General features: G+C 47.5%; 1 protein-coding gene and 1 long non-coding RNA gene across 4 annotated transcripts in view; one reads left to right on the forward strand and one right to left on the reverse strand.

The window, feature by feature from the left end:
• Positions 1 to 583: 583 nt before the first annotated feature.
• LOC132251174 (uncharacterized) lies at positions 584 to 4,590 on the reverse strand. Its single transcript, XR_009463049.1, has 2 exons — positions 3,240 to 4,590; positions 584 to 1,070 (listed from the first exon to the last, which is right to left on the reverse strand). It is a non-coding gene; the product is annotated as an uncharacterized LOC132251174 (long non-coding RNA).
• HK1 (hexokinase 1) overlaps positions 4,581 to 26,159 on the forward strand; it is an 82,940-nt gene continuing 61,361 nt past the window's right edge. For 2 of the 3 annotated variants that reach the window (XM_006273476.4, XM_019484378.2), the window contains exons 1-2: positions 4,581 to 4,701; positions 22,026 to 22,188. In XM_006273476.4, coding sequence (XP_006273538.1) covers positions 4,639 to 4,701; positions 22,026 to 22,188 — 226 coding nt within the window. In that variant the 5' untranslated portion in view covers positions 4,581 to 4,638. Of the gene's footprint in view, positions 4,702 to 13,257; positions 13,498 to 22,025; positions 22,189 to 26,159 lie in introns of those variants that run through there. The other variant, XM_059729890.1, reaches the window with a different exon arrangement.

Here is a 26,159-nt window from a genome sequence, read left to right on the forward strand (position 1 = left end):
ACTGGGGAGACTATTAGGAATCTCATAATCAGGAGTGACTGATGTGTGGACACAGGTATGGGCCACTGCAGACATCTCTCCTTTGCCCAGTATGGCAGGACCTTACTATCAGTGAAATCAGTCTACAGAGCATGAGTGAAGAGGGAAGTGGTTTAAAATTTTTTCCCTGGGGTAGAACATGTTGCTTTTGTAGTAAGCCCTTAGTACCTAGCAAAATTCTCAGTGTTATTTCCAAATTTCATGCTGAGCATCATGTTGCTAGAAGCCATGAGGCCAGATAATGGGTAATTGTTGGTTTTGTCCCATGTTAAATATTAAGTAAGCTTCTTTTTGCCATATGTAGGAAGATTGTAGAACACAAAGTTGGGCACATTTTTGTCACCCGCTTGACTCCTTGTATGTGAATGTGCATGTCTAATGGAGACCTAATCTATAGTAACCTTTCTTACTTAGGCTAGTTTAAGTGTTGCTGTAACCATCCTAATGGTTTAAGAGGCGTTAAGTGAGATTCTGGACTACCGATGGGATTCCAGCCTAATGTTAAAGGATTGACATGACTCCCCATTCAATGAATGACACAGGCTTTGTTTAGCGCAAGTATTCACAGTTTAATGAGCCTAAAGCAAAACAAAGTCCAGTATTTAGCTGTACAGTGATAACGTCTCACCAATACAGATGGTGTGTTTATTGGCAGCTTCCCCAGGTGTGGATTGTCTCACCTAGAAGAAAGCTGGGCGTTCTTGGTTCTTGTCAGAAGGATCTTTCATTCTTGAAGTCCATGCCCTGTTAGCTGTTTTGTTCCTTTTTTATACCCTTTAGCTTAGCATCTTCAAAGCATTCTCAAAGTAGTTGTGTAAATCAAGAGTCCCAAGCAGTAATTGACAGGAAAATCCTGTTAATCAAACTGCTTATTATTGGTTATCAGAAAGTCCCAATTTGAATTAATTGCCTTCTTCAGCGACAAGAGGTTATCCATTTCTACAAAGTTTGGAACACATCAAGAAACTGATTAACAACTCAAAAACCTTGCCTTTTTCCTAGGAGTTGTCCTTGGAAGATTCAGGGAACCACTAAGGCAAAACAAGAGTAAATCATGAGGAAACATCTATCACATATGAAGAATGACTCTTCTTGCAAATAAACATGAGTTAATTGCAAAAGAAATATTTAGCATACTAATTAATCAAGCATGGGCAACTGGTGCCTCCTGAGTTGGGGGGACTTGCCCCCCCAGTGGCCAGTCAGTAATGGGGGGAGGGGGGCCCCTTTGGCCCATTGTGCTGAGGGCAGGAGGCCGCTGGCACTTCTGGGTTGGTGCAATCAGTTGTGGGGAACACCCCCTCCCCCCCATTTGGCATGATTATCCATGGGGGGACAGCGGGGTTCACTTCTCCTGGTGCCCCCACTCCCTGGCTGGTGTGCTCAGGGGGGGCATCAGCACTCTCCCCTGCCCCCCTCGCCCATCGCCTAAGCAGGGAACACTGACTGTCAGGCGATGCACCAGCGATTTCAGAGGGTGTATGTGCAGCCCTGTGCACCACCTACACATCACCACTGTAATCAAGGATAGACTTTTTACACAGCTATAGACTAGACAACTAGGAGCCTGCTTAAAATCATCATGAATATATTAAGATAAATTGGAAATAATACCTTATTGTTTCTAAGGTGGCCTAGCCATAATTTGACATCCTCTTGCACTATGCAATTGTCACCAGTATTTTGTATTTTAACTTTTGTGAGTAAGGCCAGTTTAGCTTGAGTTTCACAGCCATTAAAGGAGAGATGCTTACAAGGCACAAATGATAGTTAGATGTCTAGACTCTTGATTTTCAAGAGGGGTTAAATGCTTAACCGCTGTTTGTACCTCTGAAAGTCTCCCCTTTTCTCTGTGTAGCTCTTTCTTTGCCTCATTCCCTGATGTAAACCTGAGTTTTTGGCACGATTATCACTTTAAACCTCCTCATCAGCATCTTTGTGGTGAAGCCAGTGAGTCTGATTGAGGACTGAACAGTATTCTCATCAGAGCCTATCTAGACTGTTTGTAAATTGAGTGAAGGGTTTCTTGTTGGAAAAATGCCAGGCAGCTCTTTCCCAACATGGTTGAGCTACCAACTTTGTACTTTCTTGAGTTCCTGCCAGAATTAGAGACTAAGTAGGGACTAAATGCATCTCTGAAGAAAGTGGGGGAAATTTCCAGTGAGTTTGCATGCCTCTAATCCCCATAGAAAAAGATGGGCCTAGGAGTCAAACCATTACCAGAAGAGTCTGTCTCTAAGCCACTATGTGTTGCAATGGTTATCCGTGTGTGTTTTTGACTTTTTGTAGTAGCAGCTTTTATACAGCACTTTATATGTAGGTGGAAATCAGAAAAGGGGACACTTCTTTCAAAGTAGAGGGGAGTTTAAATTATTCTGATGGAGTAAACTGATTTCCCTTCAAGTTCTATATTGAACAGCTTTGACTGTTATTTTACTTTTTCTATATCAAAGCAGATTTTATAAAAAGCAAAGCTTAGGATCATTCATCCTCTTATGCTGTTATAAGAATGTTTACACTATCCAAAAAGATGACAAAGTGCCTTGAGCAACACATTTGGAATGTCTAGACTCTAAAATTTTATCTCTGAATCCTACTGCAGATGCTTAGTTCTAGACCTGCTGAACCATGGGCAGATTCAGGATTTGTAAAAAGAGGTGCAGGAGCAGCAACTGGTGCTGTAAGGTGGCTATACCCCTATATTACCAGGACAGGCAGACCACACAGCAGGAACAGCAAGCAACCAGGGACTTGTAAGTCCCCAATTCAGGTAAGAATCCCTCCCCCCCAGCTCTCAGCAGCCCTTCCTCTCCCCTTTTGTAGTCAGTGGTATCTCCCCTCTCCTTTGTGCCTCCCCTGCCACTATTCCCACTGTCTCTATACCCTGGGTGGTAGGATGAGCTGCTATTGACTCACTCCACTTGTGCTGTGCAGGGAACCAGGCTCAGCTGAGGACAGTAGCAAAGGTCAGGTTCCCCCTCCTTGTGTCTGCTCCTGGGCTGTCAGAGAATGACTGCGGAGATCAGGTGGGGAGGAGGAACCTGCCTGCTGTTGCTATTCCAGGTACAACCCTGCTCCCCGCACAGCCCAGCTGGAGCAGGGCAGCCAGAGGATGAGGACAGGGGCAGTTGTCTGTGGCGGAAGGGGCAATTAGAAGGGTAGGGGATGTGCCACTGAAAATGTAGGGCAGGGTTTCTTACCTGATTTGGGAACCTGGCTGCTGCTCCTGCAGCATGGTTTGAAAGGGGGTTGTGACCATGCCTCATCGCACCCTAAACAGGCAAAGATTTCTTGGTAGAAAAGATCTGTGATGTAGACCTGAACTAAACCGCTATAAACCTGGTCAAGCTGGCTGGTGTCACTGGATAGCACAAAGCTACTGGAGCATACCTGCAAATGAAGTGCTGCTTTACAAGGCCTTGCCATACCAGGCATTAAAAATGAAGGCCTTGTCAGCTTCCCACAGGCCCTACAGAGCAGAAGAAAGTAGGAGCTGGAAGCTACCTCACAAGGTCATCTAGTCCAGCCCTTTGCTCAAGGCAGGATCATTCCTGACTAAACCATTCCAGCCAAGTGTTTGTCTAAGCTACTCTGGAAAGCTGCCAGGGATGGAGATCCTTTGGGGGGGGGCTGTTCCAGTGCTTAGCCCCTCCCACAGTCAGAAAGTTCCTCCTAATCTCCAACCTCCACTTCCCCTGCTGCAGCTTGAAGCTGTTGCTCTTAGCCCTGTCTCCTACAGCCGGAGAGGAAAGCCCATGTCCACTCTCTCTGTAACTACCCTTCAGCTACTTGAGGCCTGCTCTCCAATCCCTGTTGTCAGATGCTATTTTCCATAGCCGTAGCCCGGGAGGGGACAGGAGCCCTTTCCTGCCGCACGGAAGGGCTGGACTAACAGCCTGGAGCTGGCTTCCAGCCCTGCTTCTAGGACCGGGCTTTCATCTACTTTCCCTCTGCGTGAAAAGGGGCTCGGGGGCGAAGCGCTGGGCGGGGGGGTTCCCTGGTCCCGGCTTGGATGGGGGCGGGGGGCCCGGAGGCAGCGCCCCCACCGATTTCGGGAGACCTTGGTTTTCCTGGTGGCTCCGCCCTGCCCTCGGTTCCGTGCTTGCTGCAGCAGCCGGGGTTTCTCGGGCTGCTGCTTGGCGGGAGGGAGGCCGGCGCCTGCCTGTGCGCGGGGAGCCCCGCGCCCTTTCCAGCGAGACCGGGGCGGTGCAGCGCCCACGGGCAGGACGCGGCTGCCGCAGGCGTCTCCCTCGGAGGCAGGGGCCGTGCGCGCGCCCCGGGGGGGTGGGGGTGGCGGGGAGCCCGTGTGTGTCCCCTGGTGCAGAGGCTCCGTCCCCTCAGCCGCCCCGCGGGGAGGCGCTCGACAGCGGGCCCCGCCCGTCTCCGACCCCCTGGGTGCTGCCCGGGCCGGCTGGACGTGGTGGACGTGCGGAGATGCGGAGCCGGGGATGCCGGGCCCCGCCCCGGGCGGCTCTGCAGCGACCAATGGGCGCGCGGGGGGGGGGCGGCGCTGCTCTGTCACTGCAGCGCGGGTGAGAAAAGCGCCGCGTCTCGGCGCCGCGCGTGTCCGCCTCTCCCGCCCGCCCGCCCGCCGCCAGCATGATCGCGGCCCAGCTCCTGGCCTACTACTTCACCGAGCTCAAGGATGACCAGGTCAAGAAGGTGAGGCCTGGCCCGGCCGCATCCCTCCCTCGGATCTGGGGCTCCTGCCCTTGACCTTGTCTCCGGCCCGCCCCGCGCGGATGCCGCGGCACTGCAGTGTCCTTGAGCGCGGGGCGCGGGTGTCTGCGGGGCGGGAGAGAGCGGCGGGCATCGTTGCGCCGACCCCGAGCAGGTGCGGGGCCGCCCGCGCCCTCCCGGGAGGATGCGGCCAGGCCGCGGGCTCCTGGGACCGCCGGGCCTGGCGCCGCCCTGACGGGAACCAGCTTCTGCCCGCAGTTGCGGCCTCGGGCCTGCCCCAGCCTGGCGCCGCTCGCGGTTTTAATATCAAAGGAAAATAGGGACAAATGTTGCCGTCGCGGCAGGCGGCTGAGCCGCAGCCCTGGGCGCTGCAGCGATGTCTTCTGCCTCCTCCCCGCGGAGCCCGTCTGGCAGGAAGTCATTTCCACCTCCCCCCTCGCTGCTTCCTTCCTCGCCCTTGGCCAACGCGGAGGATACGCGGGTAGTAGCTTCCCTTGCAGCAGAGGAAGCCGCTTTATCAGCGCTTCCCCAGACACGGGTGCCAGGAGCATTCAACATAAGCTCTTGCTTGCAAGCAGCCATTGGTTTTGTGGAGCGGCAGCCTGCACATTAATGTGGTCCTCATTTTGGCCTAGTGCATTGAGAGGCAGCCACTGGGAGTCGGGTTAAAAAGCAAGAGATTTTTTTTAATACGTGTTGTTGGAAAGTGGTCATGGGCCAGTTACTGTCCAACTGTTATTACTTAGTAGTAGCACCATAAAAAGTGACTGGGGTTTAATCTAATCAGAAGCAAGGTGATGCTTTTACAGTCCGAGTGGGTGCGTTTACACGTGCGGGAATGCTCCTTTTCTAATGTGCATTAATTTACGACCTCCAATGTGAGGTCCTAAATTAATGCACTTTAAGCTGCTCTGACGTGCAGTAACATGTTTGCATAGTTTTTAGTGACAATGTGCAGTAGACTGTTTTACTGCATGTTAGCGTAATGTCACAGTTTTTTATGTGATGCTTTAATATACAGTATTATGCATTAAAGCAGGGGCAGGCAATTATTTCAGGCAGAGGGCCGCTTACCCAGTTTTGGCAAGCTGTTGAGGGCTGAATGGGTAGCCTCGCCCCTTGACAGGTGCCCCACCCCCTGGTTACCATGTTGGGACCAATGTCCCAGGGCCAGCACTGGTGGGACCCACAGCAGGGCACAGGCTGGCAGGGGTCTGTGGAGCTGGGCTGGGCTGCACCAGCAGGGAGAGCGGGGAGCTGGCCTGGCTCCATAGAGCTCCTGCCAGTCTGCTCTAGGCCCTGCTGGCCCTGGGACACCTGTGTGGGTCCTGTGCTCCTGCTCACTCCCAGTGCCCCCTATCCCCATGGTACAGGTAGGGGGCAGTGCACAGCCCCGACCTCCTGCTCACCAGCAGGGAAGGAGCTGGTGCGGAGTGTGGGGAAAGGTGGCCCCTTGCCTGCCCCTTGCCTGGTGCTCCCTGCTGCAGCTGCTCGCAGCCCGTGCAGAGCTGTCCTGAGTGGACAAAGGCAGCCCCACATGGGCTGCAAGTGGCTGCAGCACGGGGCGCTAGGCAGGGGACGGGCACAGGGCTGCTTTTCCCGTGCTCAGCACCAGCGTGTAACTCAGCCCCACTGCCAGCCTGGGCCCCACGCCAGCTCTAGGCTCACCTGTCGGGGATGTGCCATGGCGGCAGCAGCTGCGGCCCCCCCCTGCCGCCCGCTTGCTGCGCCGAGCAGTGTTTGCTCCTGCTGCCCACCTGGAGCTTGTGCAGCACCCTGTGTTGCAGCTGCTTGCAGCCCGCACAGGGCTGCCTGTGCCTGCTCAGGACAGCGCCGTGTGGGCTGCGAGTGGCTGCAGCAGGGAGTGCCAGTCACGGGGCAGGTGAGGGGCTGCTTCCCCCCCCCCCCCACCCGCATGCACTGCACCAACTGCTTCCCTGGTGCCACCCCCTGGCCTTATCTGAGGTTCTGGCGTGGTGGTCCCCGGCCTCTCTGGCTGGGGCTTCCAGCTGGGGGGGCGGGGCTGGGGGGGCCCTGCTGTTGCCAGAGCCCTCTGGATTTCCCCTGGGTCCTGTTGCCCTTGGTTTCTGTCATTTTTGATGGGTACCAAGGACAGATCAATATTCATTTTCTAAAAATTTTTAGGGGCCCTGTGGGCCAAACAGAATGGCCTCATAGGCCAGATCCAGCCCACTGGCCATATTTTGCCCACCCCTGCATTAAATTCTACTATGCATTAAAGCGCACATGTAGACATCTCCACTGTGCCCTACATTATTTGGGAGGAGTGGTATAAAAAGGAAAACTGCAAGAGTTTATTTGAATACTTAGTAATGACTTTGGCAGGCAAACTAGGAAAATACTTGCCTCTCTTTCTGAAGTAGTTTAGTGACCTTTCATCGATAGATGTCATAAAATGGAAGATTCATCAGCCCTTTCTGTACCATTTTCTTTTTTATGTGGATTAGATAGAGGACAAGAATATTGTTAAATCATGTAGGATTTTTGTAAAACTGACTAAAGTCCTCTTCTCTTAATGTTTTAAATGGGTATTTCACTAATTTCCTTGTCTAGACACTGTGAGAGTACCACACCTTTGTAAGCAGATTGATGTTAACCTTCAACATGGATGAACTGCCCTTGCATAATTTACCAGGCTGCATCATGTTGGTGCAAGTCCTGTTTTCCTGGGATAGCACAGTGACACTGGGAATGTAATCCTGTGCATCTGCATCAGTGCAAAGCAACACCAAACCAGCCCTCACCCTTTCATCATCTGACTGAAAACCAGTTTAGACAGAATCTTAGCCTGTGCCTTATTTGAGTTGCTTCCTCTGAGTTTAGTCTTTGTTTTTTCCTCCTGTTTCTAGAACTTTTTTTAAAGAGACATACCACTACCACAGAAACAGCCTTGTTAGGAGAGAGGTAGTTAGCTAGGCTGGTCTGAAGTTAGGCAGGAAGCAGGGCAGGGTGACACCATACGGACTAACTGGTTCAGAGAGGAATGAGGTTTTATCCGCTACTTTGTCAGTGTTATGAGCAGACTTGCAAGAGCAGAAGTATTAAATAGAAAGGAAGAGAGTCATTTTAATAGGAAAGATATGGAGAAGATGGCACTGCTAGAGAGATGAAGGTCAGAACGGATAAACAACACAGTTAACTTCTTGACAAACATTAAGGTTATAAAAACTGGCCCACGTAATGAGATAAGAATCAAGAATAATTCTGCCGAGACCATATTTAACACAATCCAGTCTGTGAATGATTTTTTGTTTCAGTTTTGTGTTCAAGTTGTTTTTTTAAAATTTTACTGTTTAAGTATGATTTTGAGGTCAGCGATGAAATGTCCAGGGAGGTTAAAAGTGCTCTGCTACAGGGTTTCACATCTTTCTGGAACTTATGTCAGATCAGTGTTCCTTTGTTTTTACATGCAGTGATCACCCCATCTTTCCAATGTAGATAGCAGAGGGATACCATAATCAGGTGAACCTTGGATGTTATAATCCATGTTATTTGGTTCAGTGTTGATGCAGTCTGTTCGATGAGGGGCACGGCTGACATCAGGTCCATTGCAAGGTCTGGTGCTTTTGTGAAATTAGGAGTTAAGTAATCTGTTGCTGGACAAATGCTGTTTGAGGCTCGGGGGCTACCTGTAAGCCAGGACAAGCTTGCCCCTAATGACTACTTTGAGATGGTCATTATTTTCCGAGGTGGGGGGTGGAGGTCATTTTAATGTTGTGTCCTAGGCGTTCAAGCTGGGAACTATAGTGACAACAAGGATTCTGTTGCCCTTGTCATAGGGTTGGTATTGTACCAGGTCAAAGTAGGGCCCAAGTCTGGCCCTCTTGATTTGAGTGGGTATAATTCTGGGATTACATTTTAAGTGTAGAAATCTCTGCTCCCAATCCTTAAGGGTGTGGATCCTGGTCAGTAGGATCAGAGCATATATGGTTGTAACACAGCTTGGCTGTAGATGATGGGTCCAGTGGTGTTCTTAGGATGAAAGATGGTGGTATGGAGGTAACTGTACCAATTGGTTGATTTCTGATACAGTGTGGTGCTGATATGACCATTGCAAAGATTCACCATGGTGTTGAAGAAATGAGTATGTTGGAAGGAGTATTCAAGAAATCAGTGGATGGAAGTTTGTAGAGTCCTGGTACAATTTCTCTAGGAGATGTCACCAGTGTACATGAAGTATTCTAGGCAGATGAGAAGACAGCCATGGAGAAAGCAGACTCCAAGGTGTCATAAATATACTGGCATGGTGGGGGATCCTACGTGTGTGCCCATACAGTGCTGTTTGTGTATAGGTATAGGGAGCCTTCAAATCTAAAATAGTTGTGTGTGAGCACAAGTTGGAGAGTGCAGTGGAAACAGAAAGTGTCATCATCTTTGGGGAATCATGTTTTCTAGGTCTTGTAATCCATTTTCGTGGGGGATGTTGGTACATATAAATTTGACACCCATGGCAGCTAATATGGTGTTTGCTGATAGCTTGTCAATAGAGCCTAGATTTTTTTGGCTATCTCTGGTGTCACCCTTTGACAACTACTTGTTGTAGTTAATTTTTTACTCCCCAAGGATGAAGGGGAGGACAAAAGGACAAAAATCTCTACTTCACTCCCCCAGTCAGGCTGATCAATTTCATAGAAAAGTCAGGGTTGGAAGGAACTTCAGGAGGTCATTTAGTCCAGCCCCTGCTCAAAGCAGGATCATCCCCAGCTAGATCATTCCATCTAGGGCTTTGTCAAGCCGGGTGTTAAAAACCTCCAAGGATGGAGATTCCATCACCTCTCTAGGTAACCTGTTCCAGTGCTTCATCACCCTCCTAGTGAGAGTTTTTCCTAATATCCAACCTAAACTGCCCTTGGTGCAACTTGTTAGCATTGCTCCTTGTTCTGTTGTCTGTCACCACTGAGAACAGTCTAGTCTAGCTTAACCCTCTTTGGAACCACCCTTCAGGTAATTAAGGGCTGCTATCAAATCCCCCCTCAGTCTTCTGCAGACTAAATAAGCCCAGTTCTCTCTGCCTCCCCTCAGAAGCCATGTGCCCCAGCCCCCTAACCATTTTTGTTGCCCTCCGCTGGACTCTCCAGCTAGTCCATGTCCTTTCTGTGGTGGGGGGCTGAAAACTGGACACAGTACTCCAGACGTTCTGAAGAGGGGAATAATCACTCGATCTGCTGGCAACACCCCTACTAATGCAGCCCAGTATGCTGTTACCCTTCTTGGCAACAAGGGCACACTGTTGGCTTATATTCAGTTTATTGTCCACTGGTCCTTTTCTGCAGAGCTGTTGCTTAGCCAGTCAGTCCCACACCTGTAGGGACGCATGGGATTTTTCTGTCAAGTGCAGGACTTTTTACTAGCCTTTGTTGAACCTCATGACGTTTCTTTTGGTCCAATCCTCCAATTTGTCTAGGTCAGTCTGAATCCTAGTCCTACCCTCCAGCATATCTACTCCCCCCAGCTTGGTGTCATCCGCAAACTTGCTGAGGGTGTACTTCAGAACTGGCCCTAGGACTGACCCTTGGGGCACTCCACTTGATACCAGCTGCCAACTAGACATGGAACCATTGATCACTACCCATTGAGCCCAACGATCCAGCCAGCTTTCTATCCACTATACAGTCCATTTATCCAACCCATACTTCTGTAACTTACTTGCAAGAATGCTGTGAGAGACCATATTAAAAGACTTGCTAAAGTCACAGTATATCATTTCCCCACATCCACAGAGCTAGTCATCTCATAGAATGCCATCACATTGCCCCTGCTGAATCCATACTGACTGTTCGTGATCAGTTTTTTTTCGTCTCCAAATGTTTAGGAATGGATTCCTTGAGGACCTGCTCCGTGATTTTTCCAAGGACTCTGCCCCTCTTCCCATCACCATAAGTTTTCAGTGATAATGCCCAGCAACTCTGCAATTGCATCAGCCAACTCCCTCAGCATCTTTGGATACATTCAGTCTGGCTGCACAGACTTATACACACTCAGCTTTTCTAAGTAGTCCCTAACCTGTTCTTTCACCCCTTAGGACTGCTTACCTTTTCCCCTAAACTGTGCTGCCAGGTGCAGTAGTCTGGGAGCTGGCCTTGTCTGTGAAGACAGGTAAAGAAAGGGTGGGGGGGGGGAAGGCATTGAGCACTTAAGCCTTTTTTGCATCCTCTGTCACTAGGTTGCCTCCTCCATTCAGTAAGGGACCCACACTTTTCCCTGACCTTCCTCTTGTTGCTGACATACTTGTAGAAACCCTTCTTGCTACCCTTCACATCCCTTGCTGGCTGCAACTCCAATTGCTCTTTGGCCCCTCATTTCAGCCTGGCATGCCCAGGCAATATGCTTATACTCCTCCCTAGACATCTGTCCAAGTTTCCAGTTGTAAGCTTCCTTTTTGTGTTTAAGCTCACTGAAGAGTTGTCTGCTAAGCCAAACTGGGTGCCTGGCGTATTTTCTATTCTTCCTGAACATCATGATGGCTTGTTCCTGCACCTTCAGTAAGGTTTCTTGCGCTGCTTGACTGCAAATCCTCTCCTTACCTGCCTTGTCACTTTGTATCCCCACCATCATCCATGCAAGCTCATGCCCTGATTTCAAGGCACTCTGCAGTGGTTTGATATTTAGTTTGAAAGCTAGGAATGAAGGTGCTGGGTCACAGTGGTAATGCCACCTTGGGTCATGAAAGGAAACAGAAGTGTTAGGAAAGAGACAAGGTGATTTAGAACCATAATTTAGATATAGGGCAATTGGAGTCCCAGGTTTCCTTGTATCTCGGTTACTAGAAATCTTCCTTTATCTACAGCCAGTCTCATTAGTGACTTAATTGTGGGGAACTGTTTCTTGATAGTGTGTCAGATTCTTCAGTGTCAATAGTGTTAACCTGTATAACAGCGCTTTGTGTAGTACATTCTAGTGTGGCTAGGTAATGCATTAAAGCTTCACGGTTCCGAAACCCTTGGAATATCTAGCTCTAGCAAGGCAAGAATACTTCTTTGAACTCATCTTGAAGTGAGTTAACAAAATTGCTCCATAAATTTGTTTTTCTTTTGTTAAAAAAAAAAAAAAAAAAGACACCTTGAAAAAGCCATTAATTTTGGTCAGTGCATTGCATGGAAAAAAGTTGAAGGCAAAAGCTGGTGTTGAAGAATGAATATGCCATGTGTGTTTTCTAGGCATAGGTAGTACATCAAGGATTGATAAAATTTGTGGGTCTGTAATATTAAAAGGGCTATTTTACACAGTTTTACATATCAGTATGATCCCATGCCAACCCAGTATGTTAAAAAGAAAACCACCACTATAGTAGTATTGGTATACAAAACTTGTTCCATGTGGGATTAATGATAAAATAAATGTTAAAAAACATTTTCATTATAGTTGGGATTGGTAAACCTTCTGCATGCATTATTTAGAGTCTCAAAACTTGAGAGTTCTGTTAATTTTCCTTTTTTCGAACATAGGGCTACAATTCTGTAAAAACTTCCTTGGAATTCTCTTTACTGTCCTAGAGACCAGACTTTGTCCTTTCAAGGATGGAATACCTTTGGTTTCCTTTAGGTTAACTGCGATGTTAATATCAAGCCATATAGGGTTTCTAAGCTTTTTGCCAATTTCCCTGTTAAAGAGTATATAACAGAGTACCTTCAGGAATGGCTGCAGCACTCTCTAGGAGCTGTACTATGTGTGTTCTCTTACTTGGGTTTTTCCAATCTTGCCTAACTTCCTTACCTGTGATACCTTGATCTTAGAATTAATATATTTAGGAGGCTGCCTTTAGAGAACTAGAGTTCAGCTTTCCATGCCTTGCCCTGCTCTGCTCATTAGGCAGCCGGTCATCCCATCCTCACACCTTAACTTGAGCATTGATTGTTCTTGCTCTTTGGCTCCGTTTGCCTTCCAGGACACCTATCCCTCTAGATTCTTACTCTCACCTGTCTCAGTTTTTGGGGCACCTACTCCTTTAGGTGCTTTTTGGTGGCGGGGGGTACTAGTCCCTATCTTAATAGCCTGAGTTACAGTCCAGGCTGCATATCCCAAGTTCTAAGCTCATGGCTCAAGATGCTGATATGCATCTCTGGCATTGGCCCCTCTGTGTGGATGGGAGACCCAGCATACCTTACTGTGCTGGACCCTTGGAACACAGCCCCCAAACTGTGGGGTACTACCCTGGTTGGTACCTTTTGTAATATCACCTTACTTCAGGAATCCCTTTGTGATTTCTGCCCCCCCCCCCAAAACCCCATGATACAACCTAAGCCCCCAAATAACAACAGAAACAAAACACATAACTTATCTCCCTGTATACTCCTCCTGCAAAGCTTTTTCTTTTGTGAGGATATGGGCCACTATAAGCTGCCATTATGTGGCTCTTGACTCCACCCACTTCCAGTCACCTGACCAGACCTCCTGGGAAGATGAGGCCCAAGTGCTGCCAATTATCCAAATTAGTAACAGGCCTCTCCTTTATTAGTTGCTTGGAATCCTGTAGCTCATTTTTCTGCAAGCTGTGTTCTTAGCCTGCCTGTAATACTGTCCTTTTTTTCTCCTTCCGATAGTAGGAGTAGAGGCTCTCCGATATAGAGGACCTATAGATTTTTACTCATGTTGGCCACCTGACAAAGTCAAAATGAATAAATGATTAATGAAATTTAGAAATAAACTTTGAAAAGCATTTGGATATAGCAATAACATTGTAGAATTAGCTAGCTGAAATACTTGCTGTGGAGGAGCAATTTAAATGTTAAGAATGAAGGATGTAATGTTAAAGAGAAGGTGAGTTTCACATTGCCTAAACTATTTTTATTAACATGTCTTTGACTTCTGATGAGTACTTTTTACACTTAAAAGAGCATGCCCTGAAATGATCGTTACAATAGAAGAGTCTTTACACAAGCTAATGACTTTTCTGTAAAGAATGTGTAACAAAAATATGTTCTAATGATTTTCTGAAATCATTATTAGAATGCTTTGTCTATGGGTTTACATGAAAGACTACCATTGATGTTTGTATGAGCTGAATGTGCATATTGCTCAGAAAGTCTTTACATCAGCATGCAACCAAATCCATAAATAATGCAGCTATGGAACTGAAGAAACCTGTTATCAGGTACAGAAAGTATTAGCATTTACATGTATTTTTCAATAAAAATCACTTTGGTTATTACACCCTAGATCAAAGACAAATGGAAGTTATTAACTGATTCCATCTGGATTTAAAAGTATATTGTCTCGTGTAGGGCTTCTGTATGTACAATATCAGGAATGATGCTGTTGGCTCAGAAATGGCAAATGTAGTGAAAGGGAGAAATTCTGCTCTTTTCACTTACTCTGTCACATTCACTCGCATCTTAAATGGATTGTGCCAAACCTTTGGAGGACCATCTTCAGGCAGTGAGAGTTCTTCAGTCAGCTCCTACATCTTCAGATGGTTTTTCCTGCTTGAAATTGGGATAAGCTCAACTATAGCAAGCAATGACTCAGCTTTTATATGCTGTTTGACTGCAAAAATAAGTATAATTAGGGCAAAATCCCTGTTTCATGTACTGTGTGGAACTTAATAGCATGAAAAGATTCCATGCCTAGAAAGAGATGGGGGTGTAGGTTGTAGCTGTGTTGGTCTGAAGACATAGGCAGACAAGGCTCTTTGGGTGAATCTGATATCTTTTATTAGACCAACTTAAATAGTTGGAAAAAAATTTCTTAGCAAGCTTTTGGGTTTAATAACCCTTCATTGTCAGGCTGAGGAAGCCTCTGAAGTTGGTGTGTGGTCTTCCTGGATGGAATGAATAGTAAAGAAGCCAGAGGCTGGGCTGGTATGCATGCAGGACAGGCAGTCAGTGAATATGTAAATTGAGGAGTCAGTGGGTAAGAGACAGGATTGGAGGGGGAGAGAGTGGGGGATGAATGTAGCAGTTAAATAGTGGAGAGTTACCTGGGGAGTCAGATGTCAGGCAGGTTATAGTGTGTCATAAATCCAATGTCTATATTTAGTCCATGCTTTTTTGTATCCAGGAGGTTGATGAAGTGAAGTTTATAGGTTTGTCTATGAAAAGTGTTTTGTAACATTCCCCCCCCCCCCCCCCCCAAGTGCTCAATTTACATTTTCACTGATGGCTTGCCTTGCATGTATACCAGCCCAGCCTCTGGCTTTTTTACTATCCATTCCATCCAGGAAGAGCACACACCAACTGCAGAGGCTTCCTCAGCCTGAGGAAGGGTTTTTAAATCCAAAAACTTGCTAAGAATTTTTTTTCCAATTATTTAAGTTGGTCTTTTAAAAGATACCAGATTCATCCATATAACCTTGTCTGCCTAGAAAGAGATCATACCACTTCAGCTGGTTTTCCAGCTGTATGCTTGGAGACTGACTTTCTAGTGCTTCTTCAAAACTCTTCCCCTAAAACCTGTTCTCTCTCCAAGTTCAGTACATGTTTCTACATTTCCTTAGTAAAGGCTAACTAGTGACCCTTGGTTGTAAAGATGTAGTACATTCATAGCTTTTTAAACCTTCTGTCCAGGAACTGGCCTTTTCTGCTATTTATGGCCATTTTGAAAACATTTTCCTAAGAATCTTTTAGTCTGTTTGAGGGTTGTCTTGCATAAGAAAAAGGAGGATACATGTCTGATTTTTCTTGCAGTTCTTAATTGGCATTTCTTAAAGGAAACAAATTCAAGAATGAAGTATTCTCCTCCTCCCTCTCCTGCCTCACGGTTATACTTGGCAGAATGACTAGCCATTTTCCTTCTACAGAGAAGAGCTGTCTATGTTAGAAACAGAAATCTACCAGAGTGACTTGTTTCAAGTTGAGGGTTATTTCCATAGATCTCAGTGACGAAGATTTCCTTTATGTGATTTTCCATGTATTCAAACCCCTCCCCCATCCTAATTTAACTACAGTAAATGTTGACATTAGTTTTCCAGGAGAGAGAAATACCCCCTCTTCCTGGGTGTGCCCTGTTTGTCTCTGGAGCATGTTACTTTATATCTGATTCTGAGAGCTCAGACTTGTCTGATCTTGATTTGCTTGGTTCATAACACCCTTGCTGCATCAAAATAGTACTGACAAGACAGTTTTTTTTATCATTCAAAATACACTCTTGTAAGGGGGAGGCAGAAGGTGGACTTTGTAGAGAGTTTATTTTAATTGTATGACAAGATATGAGAAAGTTCAACCAGTCACATGATTAAATTAGCCTGGATATTATGGGCAATCAAGTCTATGAATGGCAGTGAAGTTTGAGGACTGTGCAACCTTAATACGTTGCAGGATTGTTGGTTGTAGTCATGTTGGTCTAAGGACATAGGCAGGCAAGCTTCTTTGGGTAGTTGTAATATCTTTTATTAGACCAAATAAATAGTTGGAAAAAGTTGTTTGCAAGCTTTTGGGCACAAACGCACTTCCTCAGGCACTGGGAGGTTCTTCTGCTGTTCTGAGGAAGCTGGGGTGAAGAGATGTCTGTGAAGATGCAAATGAGTGGAATGATTTTTTGTATCCAATAGATTTATGAAGTCCATAGGCTCATCTACAAAAGGTGTTTTGTAAGTTCCCTTCATAAATCTACTGGATACAAAAAATCATGGGCTGAATATAGACATTGGATTTGACACATTACAACCTGCATGACATCTAACACACCGGGTAACCTGCCTTTTAGCTGATGGCCTGCATTCCTTAACACTTTTCCCTCCCCTTCTCTCACTCCTCTCCTATCTTTACCCTTTGTCTTCCAAACTTCCGCTCATTTGCATCTTCACAGACCTCTCTTTACCCCAGCTTCTTTTCTACCTTGGAGACTTCAGAACATCAGCAGAGCCTCTTAGTGCCTGAGGAAAGGTGTTTGTGCCCAAAAGCTTGCAAATAACTTTTTCCAACTATTTATTTGGTCTAATAAAAAATATTACAACTACCCAAAGAACCTTGCCTGCCCTGATGTGTTGTCTTTTCTTTTCTTTGAAAGGAAATAATCAAAAGCTTGTTACACTGTGGCCCAACAGTCCTGGAGACTGAAAAATCATGTTTATTTTGATGAAACTGCTGCATAAATAGCAGAAGTGCAAGCTTTCCTACTGGCCTGTTTCTGTTGTGGAGAGAGAGACAGCCTCTAGGGCTGGGAAGATAGTTCAGTTTTCAGGACCATTCAGTGCTTGACCTCTTTACTGGAATTGCATCCCACAGGGACACTGGGTTTGGCAGTTATTGTGATGTAGCTTTTTTTCCATTAAGAACAGAACTGCGCATCAACCCATCCCAATCATAAGAGTATAACAATGTGCAGTTACTGCTGATCTGACCTGAATTAAATCCAGTGATCTGAAGATGAAATGGACTCAGTTCAAAAGGTGTTTTAACTATCACCCTAGATAAATTAATGTAATCTACCCTTTGTGGGATCAGTATATGGTTCTGTTTCTCATAATTGCACTATCTAATATTTTTTCCCAAATTTATCATTGGTAGTTTTAAAATTTTCTTCTGCTAGGATTTGCATTAAATGCTTTACAGCATACACAAAGCAATACAGTAAATGGGTGCAACCTAGTGTTGAGGCAGAGGGATTAAAACAGTCTGACAACTTCAGGTTGTGGGATACAAGATCTGACGAGCTAAATATGATTAGACTTGGTCAATGTATGAATGGGAAACCTCCAATAAAAAGATTCTGTAGGAATTGTTGTTTCTGCAGAACCAATAGTTTTACCCTTAGAACAACTGGCACATAAGTAAATGCCTGATCATTGTGAGACAGTGTCCTGATTTTCAGATGTGCCACCTTTTGTCAAGATCTAAAATTGAGAATTTTACTGTGTAACAAATACTTCTGTAAGAGTAATTGCATCAGTGGTGGTTTCCTAGGCAAATTCTGTTTTGGGAACTAATTTCTAATTAGTGGCTAAATTTCCTTTAAGCTTCAGTTAGAGATACCATTCTTCCTCACTTCCTGTCTTTAAACTGCTGTTTAGTGATAGTGCATGGACATACAAGTACGTACATAATAAGACATGGTTTGCTATTGTTTCATTGATAGCCAAAACAATGTTATTGATTTATTGAAGTCTGAGTATTACCTAATCAGATACAGACTGAAAGGAGGAGGTGTTGGCAAAGGAACCTCCTAGTATTTGAAAGGCATTGGCTCACTGAGATTAGGGCACTTGGGAGGGATATTAATGTCTGGATCCATCTGTAGTAAGCTCTACTCAAGTCCTGAAAGCAAAAGAATCCATGTGAAAAGCCTGTGGCTTCAGGCGTGGGATTTTTCAGGTCAGAATTTACAATACAAGTTAGATGTTGAAGCAACACAGGAATTGATTAGAATTTGTGGTAAAAAGGCAGTGGGTTGAAGGAACCTTGAAGTTTGAATGATACCCATGAAGTATCACCACTGCTCTTATGCAGGGCCATCCCTAGTGGAGGGCGAATCAGGGCAACCACCTTGGGCCCTGTGCTTTGGGGGCCCTGTGGACAGTGCTGTACAGGCCCTGCTGCAGCTGCCACATGCCACGCTCACTGAGCGCTTCTGGCTCCGCCTGCTTGGGGCCCAGCATAGACTCTTACGCACCTTGAAGATACCTTGTGTGACAGAGGAGTTCTGGGACTCAGTGGGAAGTTGGTTTGAACTCTCTCTAACAATAAAATTCCCTCTTTCTAGCTAGGTATAGCATCTGATGAAGTAGGTTAGTGCCTATGAAAGCTAATGCCTCTCTGAACCAATTAGTCTGCCTTCTACCTGATGTCAGACTAACATGGCCAACTACCTCTCTCTTTCTAGCTAGGCAGGGCTGTAGAGGGGAACCACATCCTTTAAAATGGTGACATCCTACATCAGTGGTCTCCAACCTTTTAAAGTAGGAGACCACCTTTGGCATGCAAAAGCAACCCAAGATTCACCATGCGCTGCTGCCACACCCCTCTCCCCCTGCCCAGCAGGTAAGTCTGTAGGGAGGGAAGGAGGTAAGTCCCACCCTTACTTTCCCTGGCAGGTAAGTCCCACCCAGCCGGAGCCCTACTCAACTTAATCCTGCTCCTGCCTCTGCGGCACTGTCCCTCACTGCAGGGGCCTTGATTTAGCTTCTGTCCCTTCTCTCCCCCAAGGACTGACCTGCTGGGCTGGGGTGTGTGCGTGCATGCATGCGGGCACTTAGCCCCCCACCCCAGCCTCGGATCAACTCCACGAGGCTCCAGTATCTTCCACAAGAGGCTCCAAGATCTACCGGTGGATTGAGATCCACTGGTTGGTGACCACTGTCCTATATAGATAAAAGCTGCTTATGGCCCTTGTCTGGGTTCTGCCTATTCTGGACCTTGGGCTGCAGTAGTTTTGGAAGGGAACAGGGATAAAGAGATGTCTTTTCAGTGGCTTAGCATTTTGGAATAATGGAATAAGTTCTGGAGACCTGGACAAGGAGTATAGGGTAGATGAAGCAGCCCAAGCTGTATTATAAATCAGTTTAGCCTTTGAATCTACAGTTTGTTGTATTGGCTCTATATATACAGTATGGTTTCTAAAATCTGGGATCCGTAGTGATGAGAAATGGAAATGGGTCTGTTATGTTGAAACACTGCATTTCCTAGTGCCCCCTATTGTGCCCTGTTTCTGTCAAAGCAATCACTGCACTAAATGCTATTGTTTGCTAATATTTTATTGAGAGAATAGGGCTGTGCGAAATGGCTGTGTTTCATTTTGGTTTTGCAGGGACAGTGATTCATTTCAGTGTTTTGGATCACTGTCCCGTTTCGATTTGGCCAAACCTGTTTCGGAGTTTCAACACTGTTTTGGTGTTTTGGCCATAGGCTATAATGTGGAATCACTTAAATGCCTATAACTTTGTCATTTCTTGCCTGATTCAGATGGAAATTGCGGGGATGGTAGCCCATTGTGAGAGCATGAAGTGTCCCAGGTTTCAAGGAGATAGGTGTAGGGGTTTTTGTGAAACTTCACCTCAAACTGTTCAAAGCAAAACTAGTATCACTTGCTGGCAGTGGCAGCATGCTGTCATCCTGCATGCAGATCCAGGGGCTCGCACCCCCAGGAAGAGCTGGGGGAAATGATCAGAGGAAAGACTGGGGAGCTTGGGGAATCGAACTGGGAACTGGGGGAATGAATATTCAGGAACCTACAGGCTGGGGCCAGCAGCAGCACTGCAGTCTTTCTGGTGCTTGGCGCGGGATGTGCCAAGCGGCTGCTGCTGGCCTCAGCTTGCAGCGACAGCCTGCTGAAACCCCGCGTGCAGTTCCAGGGGATTGTGCCCCCTGGGAAGAGCTGGTGGAAATGATCAGAGAGCTGGGGAATCGAACTGGGAACTGGGGAATTGAACTGGGAGCTGGATGTCACTATCAGAGCAGTCCTCCCCCCCCCATCTCCTCCCTCTTTTTAGTTTTTGTTTTCCTGCAAACCTGGCTCCAAACCTCTGAAATTCTCCAAAACATTTTGGAAATGTTTTGGAGCCTTCTGATTAATTTCAGAGCTGGTTTGGAGCCTTCTGTTTTGATTTGAACTTGGTGTTTTGGGCGCCGAAATGTCCTGAATTACCTCTGAAATGAAATGGCTGCCAAAATTTCGCATAGCCCTGGAGAATGGCAAGGTCTTTGTTTCTCTGCTAATTAGTATCAGATAAACTATTCCATGGTTATTTTGTTTGTTTACTTGTTTAGCTTGATAAATTATTTAATTTGCTGAATTGCCAAAAAAAATCTTTAAGGGCTTTATTTCATGCCCTCAACCAGCTACTTTTGGGAAAAATAGAGAAAATAAATAGTATCATATACTTGGATCAATACATTATTGAGCTGGGACAGTTTTATCCAATTTTAAAACTGAGAAGCAATGCAGGACTAGATGGGCCTTAAATTCTAATTTAGTATCTCAGTTGCTGTTGGCTTCTCTCCCCTCCCTTGAGGTAAAAGGAAGGGAAGCTGACTGAATGAGCAATGCTATCAGCACCAATCACCATTATATGACTCTCCAGTTTGACTCTATGTTGGTGTATGTGCAATTAGACTATTGGCAAAGTCTAGTTAAGGAAACACTGGCCAAGTACAGATGTTCAGAAAAGCCTGAGGTGGAAATGCTCTAAGTATAGCAGTTTACTCAAAGTGCTCTAGATTAGGTCAGGACTGATCAGAACACACACACTGTTTGGTGGTGGGGCTTGGAGCCTGCCTGTAGTGGATAAGGCCAGCAGGCTGGGAGCATTCCTACTCGCCTCCTAGGAGGCTGCGGAAGAATGCCGAGCCCCACCTGAGCAGCTGGCCACCCCTGGTTGGCCAGCAGGCCCCTCCCCCCAGCCCTGCCCCCCACCCTGCCCTATGGCTACTGTCAGTGCCAGCAGCTGGGGGGTGAGGTTGGTGGGGAAAGGAGCCCCTCTGCCTTAGAAGACTGTTTTCCATCCCACTTCCCACAGTTCCTGGCCTGGAGAAAAGCAGCACAGTCCTGAGCTGCAAATGGAGGAACGAAGCCTCTGTGCTGCATGGACCCGGCCCAATCGCCACCAAGACGCGAGCTCTCAAGCTTTTCGGAGGGGGATCCGCGTGGCAGAGAAGCTCCATTTTGCTGCCCCTGCCACAGTTCCTGGCATGGCAAAATCTGGCACAACCTTAAGCTGCAGCCCCTGGCTGCAACAGAGGAAGTAGAGGCTCTCTGTTGTGTGGATCCTTGCCACAGCTTGTGGGCAAGGGTCTTGGTGGGGGCCTGTCTGGGTCCACATGGCAAAGGGTCTCCTCTCCACTTCCCCCTCAGTGCCACAGTTTCTGGTGTGGTGAAAAGTGGCATGACCCCAAGCTGCTGCATGGACCTGGCCCAGCCCCCACCAAGACCTCTGCTCACAAGCTGGGTTGGAGGGATCCGTGTGGCAGAGAGCTCTATTCCCTCACCCCCTGCCTGGCTGTGCAGGGAGGAATCGGAGCCTTTATTGTCTCCTCTCTGTGACAGCTTGGGTCAGGGCTGGGCAGGTGAGCACTGGCTGAGGCTAGCAAGCTGCACAGTGATGGGCCGCTGGGATCTTGGCAGAATGCAACCTATCTTGACTCAGGATCAGATGTTGTACAGGCATTTGATAAAGCACTCTAACCTAAAGTGCTTTAGTCTGATACCACATCCATTCAGGGTTAATTTAGAGTGGGATCCACTATTTTTAAAGTACTCTGTGTGCTGTGAATGTCTGTTTGGTTACAGCTTTAGAGCACTTTCTGTGTGCTTAATGTGTGATAAGTGTAACTTCTGTACAGGCTCAGTGTGGTTCGGCATTTGCACAAATGGATGGAAAATTCTTATTTAAATTTTATTTTTTTTCTCTTCCCCAGATTGATAAATATCTTTATGCTATGCGGCTCTCTGATGAAACCCTGCTGGATATTATGGCTCGCTTCAGGAGAGAGATGAAAAACGGTCTTTCTAGAGACTTCAATCCAACAGCTACAATAAAAATGCTTCCTACATTTGTAAGATCGATTCCTGATGGCTCAGGTAAGGAATGGTATATTTTAGATGTATTTATATAATGTACTGCATAAAAAAGCTTCTTAAAACACCATCAAAACCAAACACAACATTTTACTTTTTGTACACAAATAACACGTCATTTATCTACTGAAATGCATTCTAATGAATAGCAATCTAGGGCGGTCCCTTTCCAGATTGCCTCCTTAGGCCTGGCATAGAGTATTTTTACTTTTCCGTGAGATGCTTAAGAATTGTAATTTGGTATGGAAACTTTGTTAGATTTATAAGACATCAGGCCTGCAACCAGGACACAGACAGTCACAAAGCCAGGTCAGGGAGCTGGCAAAGCATTGTGGAGCAGAGGGGTCAACAGGCCGGAGCCAGGAACAAGGATGAAGCTAGGAATTCAGGTATCAGGATGTAGGGAACAGGAACAACAAGCAGGACCCAATGCACTAGGACCAGAGTCAGGATTTTACCAGTACCAGAGTGTGGCAGAGCACCTTTGGGGTTCTCGCCATGTGGCAGGGGCTGCAGTAGGCTGGGGCAGAGCCCAGCAAGGGAGGCAGCCAAGTGAAGCCCCCCAGATCTCATTCTAAGGGGGGAAGTGTGTGGTGGAGCACCTTTGGGGGTGCTCGCCACTTGAGGGCTCTCATAGGCTCTGAGGAGAGCTTGCTTTGGAGGAGTAGCAGGGGAAACCTTCCCCAGGTACCATTTTAAGGGGGAAGGTGTGTGGCAGGATACTGTTGGTGCCTGCCACTTTAAGACCTGAGCCAAGCAGCCAGCAGGTGCTTGATTTCGGCAGCCATTTTAGATCCCTGGCTGCTTGTATAAACAGATCAGTTCCCTGCTGGCAGGGAGGTAGCAACATTGCCTGGCTGCTGGCGTCATCCTGGAGGTAAGGGAGGAGCTGTAGGGGATGGATAGGAGGCTCCTGGTTATGGGCATGACCTAAAACTGCACTGTGCCGGGAGTGGGTGGCCTGGTGGGGCTCTCAATGGTGTGGGAGCCCCCAGGAAATGCCAAGCCAGTGATCACCCTGGTGAAAGGCAGGTAGGGGCACCATAACCCTAACTGTCACCTTCGGGTGGGTCTGGTAACATCGGAGGTAGTGGGGGCCAGGTACGGCTATAGGCACCTGTGCCCTGTGGGGTGCAAGACCCCAAGAAGGGAGAGTGGGGGCCAGGCATGGCTGCGGCCACCTGAGCCTTGTGGGGTGCAAGACCCTGAGGAAAGGTAGTTGGGGCCAGGCATGGCTATGGCCACCTGAGCCCACCGGGGAGGGAAGCCCCATGGCTCCAAGTGAGGGGGTTGTGTGGAGCCCCAAGTGAGGGGGCGATGTGGAGCCCCGAGTGAAAGGGAGTAGGCCAAGGTATGTTTCCAGATGCTTGAGGCTGTAATTTGGGCCAGAGGCCGAGTAAAGGGGGCTCAGCCCGAGACAGAGGGACGAGTCCTGACCACAGTAAGTCCTCCATTGCTGGGAGGCTGTGTGTGGGTCAAAAGCAAGATCCATAGTGAGCACAATGACATGCTCCTCCAGGGGTGGAGTGAGAGTCCCCGTGAGACCCTGGGACACCGGTCGTGGTGGTGAGTTACTTCAGCTCCCACAACCAGGCAGGTAACCCCTCCTAGGGGTCAGAAGGCGGACCCAAAGGAGTGACGGGGCTAGTGGCAGAGGCCTGAGGTAGAATACCCTCGACTGGTCAATGTTGGGGCCAGGACCAGAACGGTCAAAAGGGCCGGGGGCCCACCGCGAGGGATGCCCAGAGCTGAGGGCCTGGGGTTCTGACTGGCCTTGGAGGTGAGGCCAGGGCCTGTGTGGCCAAAGGCCCTGGGGGGACCACGCCCGAGAGGGGAAATAGTTTCAGGGAGCTAGGCAGCCCAAATGAAGGTGGGGTACGCCGCCAGAATGGAGGGATCTTAGAGGGGTCCAAACTGGAGGATTCTGGGGCCCAGTGTAGGGCTGGTGAGATTAACAGCTAGATGCCATCTGTGAGGCATGGGCTGTGGTGTAGGGAAGGTACGGAGCCGCAGATGGTGCCCCCTGACATCAGGGCATGAATGGGCAGCCTCCCGCCTTAATTAACATCTTAACTAATTAAGAACAAGGCATGGCCGGAGAGTCCAGTGGGTGGCGTGCCCAAAGGCAAGTGAGGAACCTAGCACTGTGGCTAAGTGGGGAGCCCCACTTTGCCACACTAAGATCAAAGCCGGGTATTCATCTGGTTGCCGTGGTGTCAAGTAAAATGTAAAGATAAGGTCCTGGTCAGGGCAGCAGTAATCAAGGCCAGGAGAAACCAAGATATCAGTATCTAATAGTACTGTTGGTGGGACAGACTTTATAGGAAGTGGGAAGGTTTTACAGCAGGAATGGGCAATTATTTTGGGTGGCGGGCTGCTTAATGAGGTTTGGTGAGCTGTGGAGAGCCCCATGGGTAGCCCTGCCCTTTGACAGGTGCCCCACCCCCTGGCTGCCACTTTGGGACCAGAAGTCCTACCCCCTAACCCCTAACCTTTGGCATCAGACGTCCCTTCCCTTGCCCCCTAGAAATACTCCTTTTGGGAGGGGGGGTTGCCATCTTAGAAACCAGAAAAAAACCCAAATCATACACTAAAAGTCAAACACCTAGTACAACATACTTTAATTTTATTACAAAAAATATTTTTGTCATGACTTGTTTGTGTACTGTATATAGAGGTGATTTACATAATAAGTAAAAAATAAATTCTTAGTATATTGTGTGGGGGGATGTGTGTTTATGATGGGGTGTGGGGGTGTTTATTGTGGGGTGTTTGTGTTTATATGTATGGTGGAGTGTGGGAGGGTGTTTACAGTGGGGTGTGTATGGTGGAATGTGTATAGTGTGGGTTGGTGTGCATTGTAGGATGTGTATGTGTGTATAGTGGGGGGGTGTGGGAGGGTGTGTGTGTAGGGGGGAGCTTGTGAGGGGGTATTGTGTGTAGGGGCATATGATATGTTGGGGGGTTGTGTGGCATAAGTGGGGTGTGGGTGTATGGCTCTGGAACACACTGTCCTCTCCTGCAGTCAGCGCAGGCAACACTGGGTGGGTGGGGTGTATATCTGTGTGTGTGTGTATTTTGGGGTGTAGGGACCCCCCACACTGCCCCCCATAGTGCAGCAGCAGGCAGGGGCTCTGGTGCCTGGCTCTAGCCAGTGCTGCATGTTGCTGCATGGAGCTCAGCCCCCAATGAGGCAGTTTGTTTCCCTGGGTCTCCCTGCACTCGCAGGGCACAGGAGGGAAGCTCCCCCTTTCCTTACCTGCTGCCTGGAGGGAGCCCAGGAAGCAACAGCCTCATTCATGCTAGTGGGTCAGTCCTTCTGCCCACAAAGGTGGGAGTGAGGCATAATAAGATACTTTGGGGGCAGGTGTAGGTGCCTTGCTCCCACCCTCACGGGTGGAAGGTGTAGGCGAGGCACAATTCGTTGGGGGATTCTGCGGGCCGGATGAAAGTGCCTGGTGGGTCAGATGTGGCCCATGGGCCGTATTTTGCCCATCCCTCTTTTACAGCCAATTCCATCAGGAGCTTGCAGCTCCTATTGGTTCACTCAGATCACCTGGTCTTCCATTGGGAACCTCATGGAAGGGCTTAGGCTAAGTTGGGCCTAGTGTTTGGCACGGTGTCTGATGTTACAGACTAGGCTTCTACCTATGGGCAACGAAGCTCCTGGTTTGGATCCCTAGGGTCTTGACGTAAGGCGTGTGTCAGAAAATTACAATGGTGTTTAGGGTAATACACCTATACAAGTTGGATACAGTTGAATTTGTGTGTGATCTACAATACTTTAAAATATGTTATCAGTGGTTTTTCCTAGCTAGAGAGCATGTTGATACTTGAGGACATTTTGCATCACTGAATTCATTACATGTCATAGTTTTGAATATCAGTATTTAACTTACACAAGTTAATAATTATGCTGCATGTATGTAGCAGATGAAATTTGTTTGCAGCATAGTCATACCATTATGTTTGAG

Source organism: Alligator mississippiensis, chromosome 6 (assembly GCF_030867095.1).
Source record: "Alligator mississippiensis isolate rAllMis1 chromosome 6, rAllMis1, whole genome shotgun sequence".
In the NCBI taxonomy this organism is placed as follows: domain Eukaryota; kingdom Metazoa; phylum Chordata; order Crocodylia; family Alligatoridae; genus Alligator; species Alligator mississippiensis.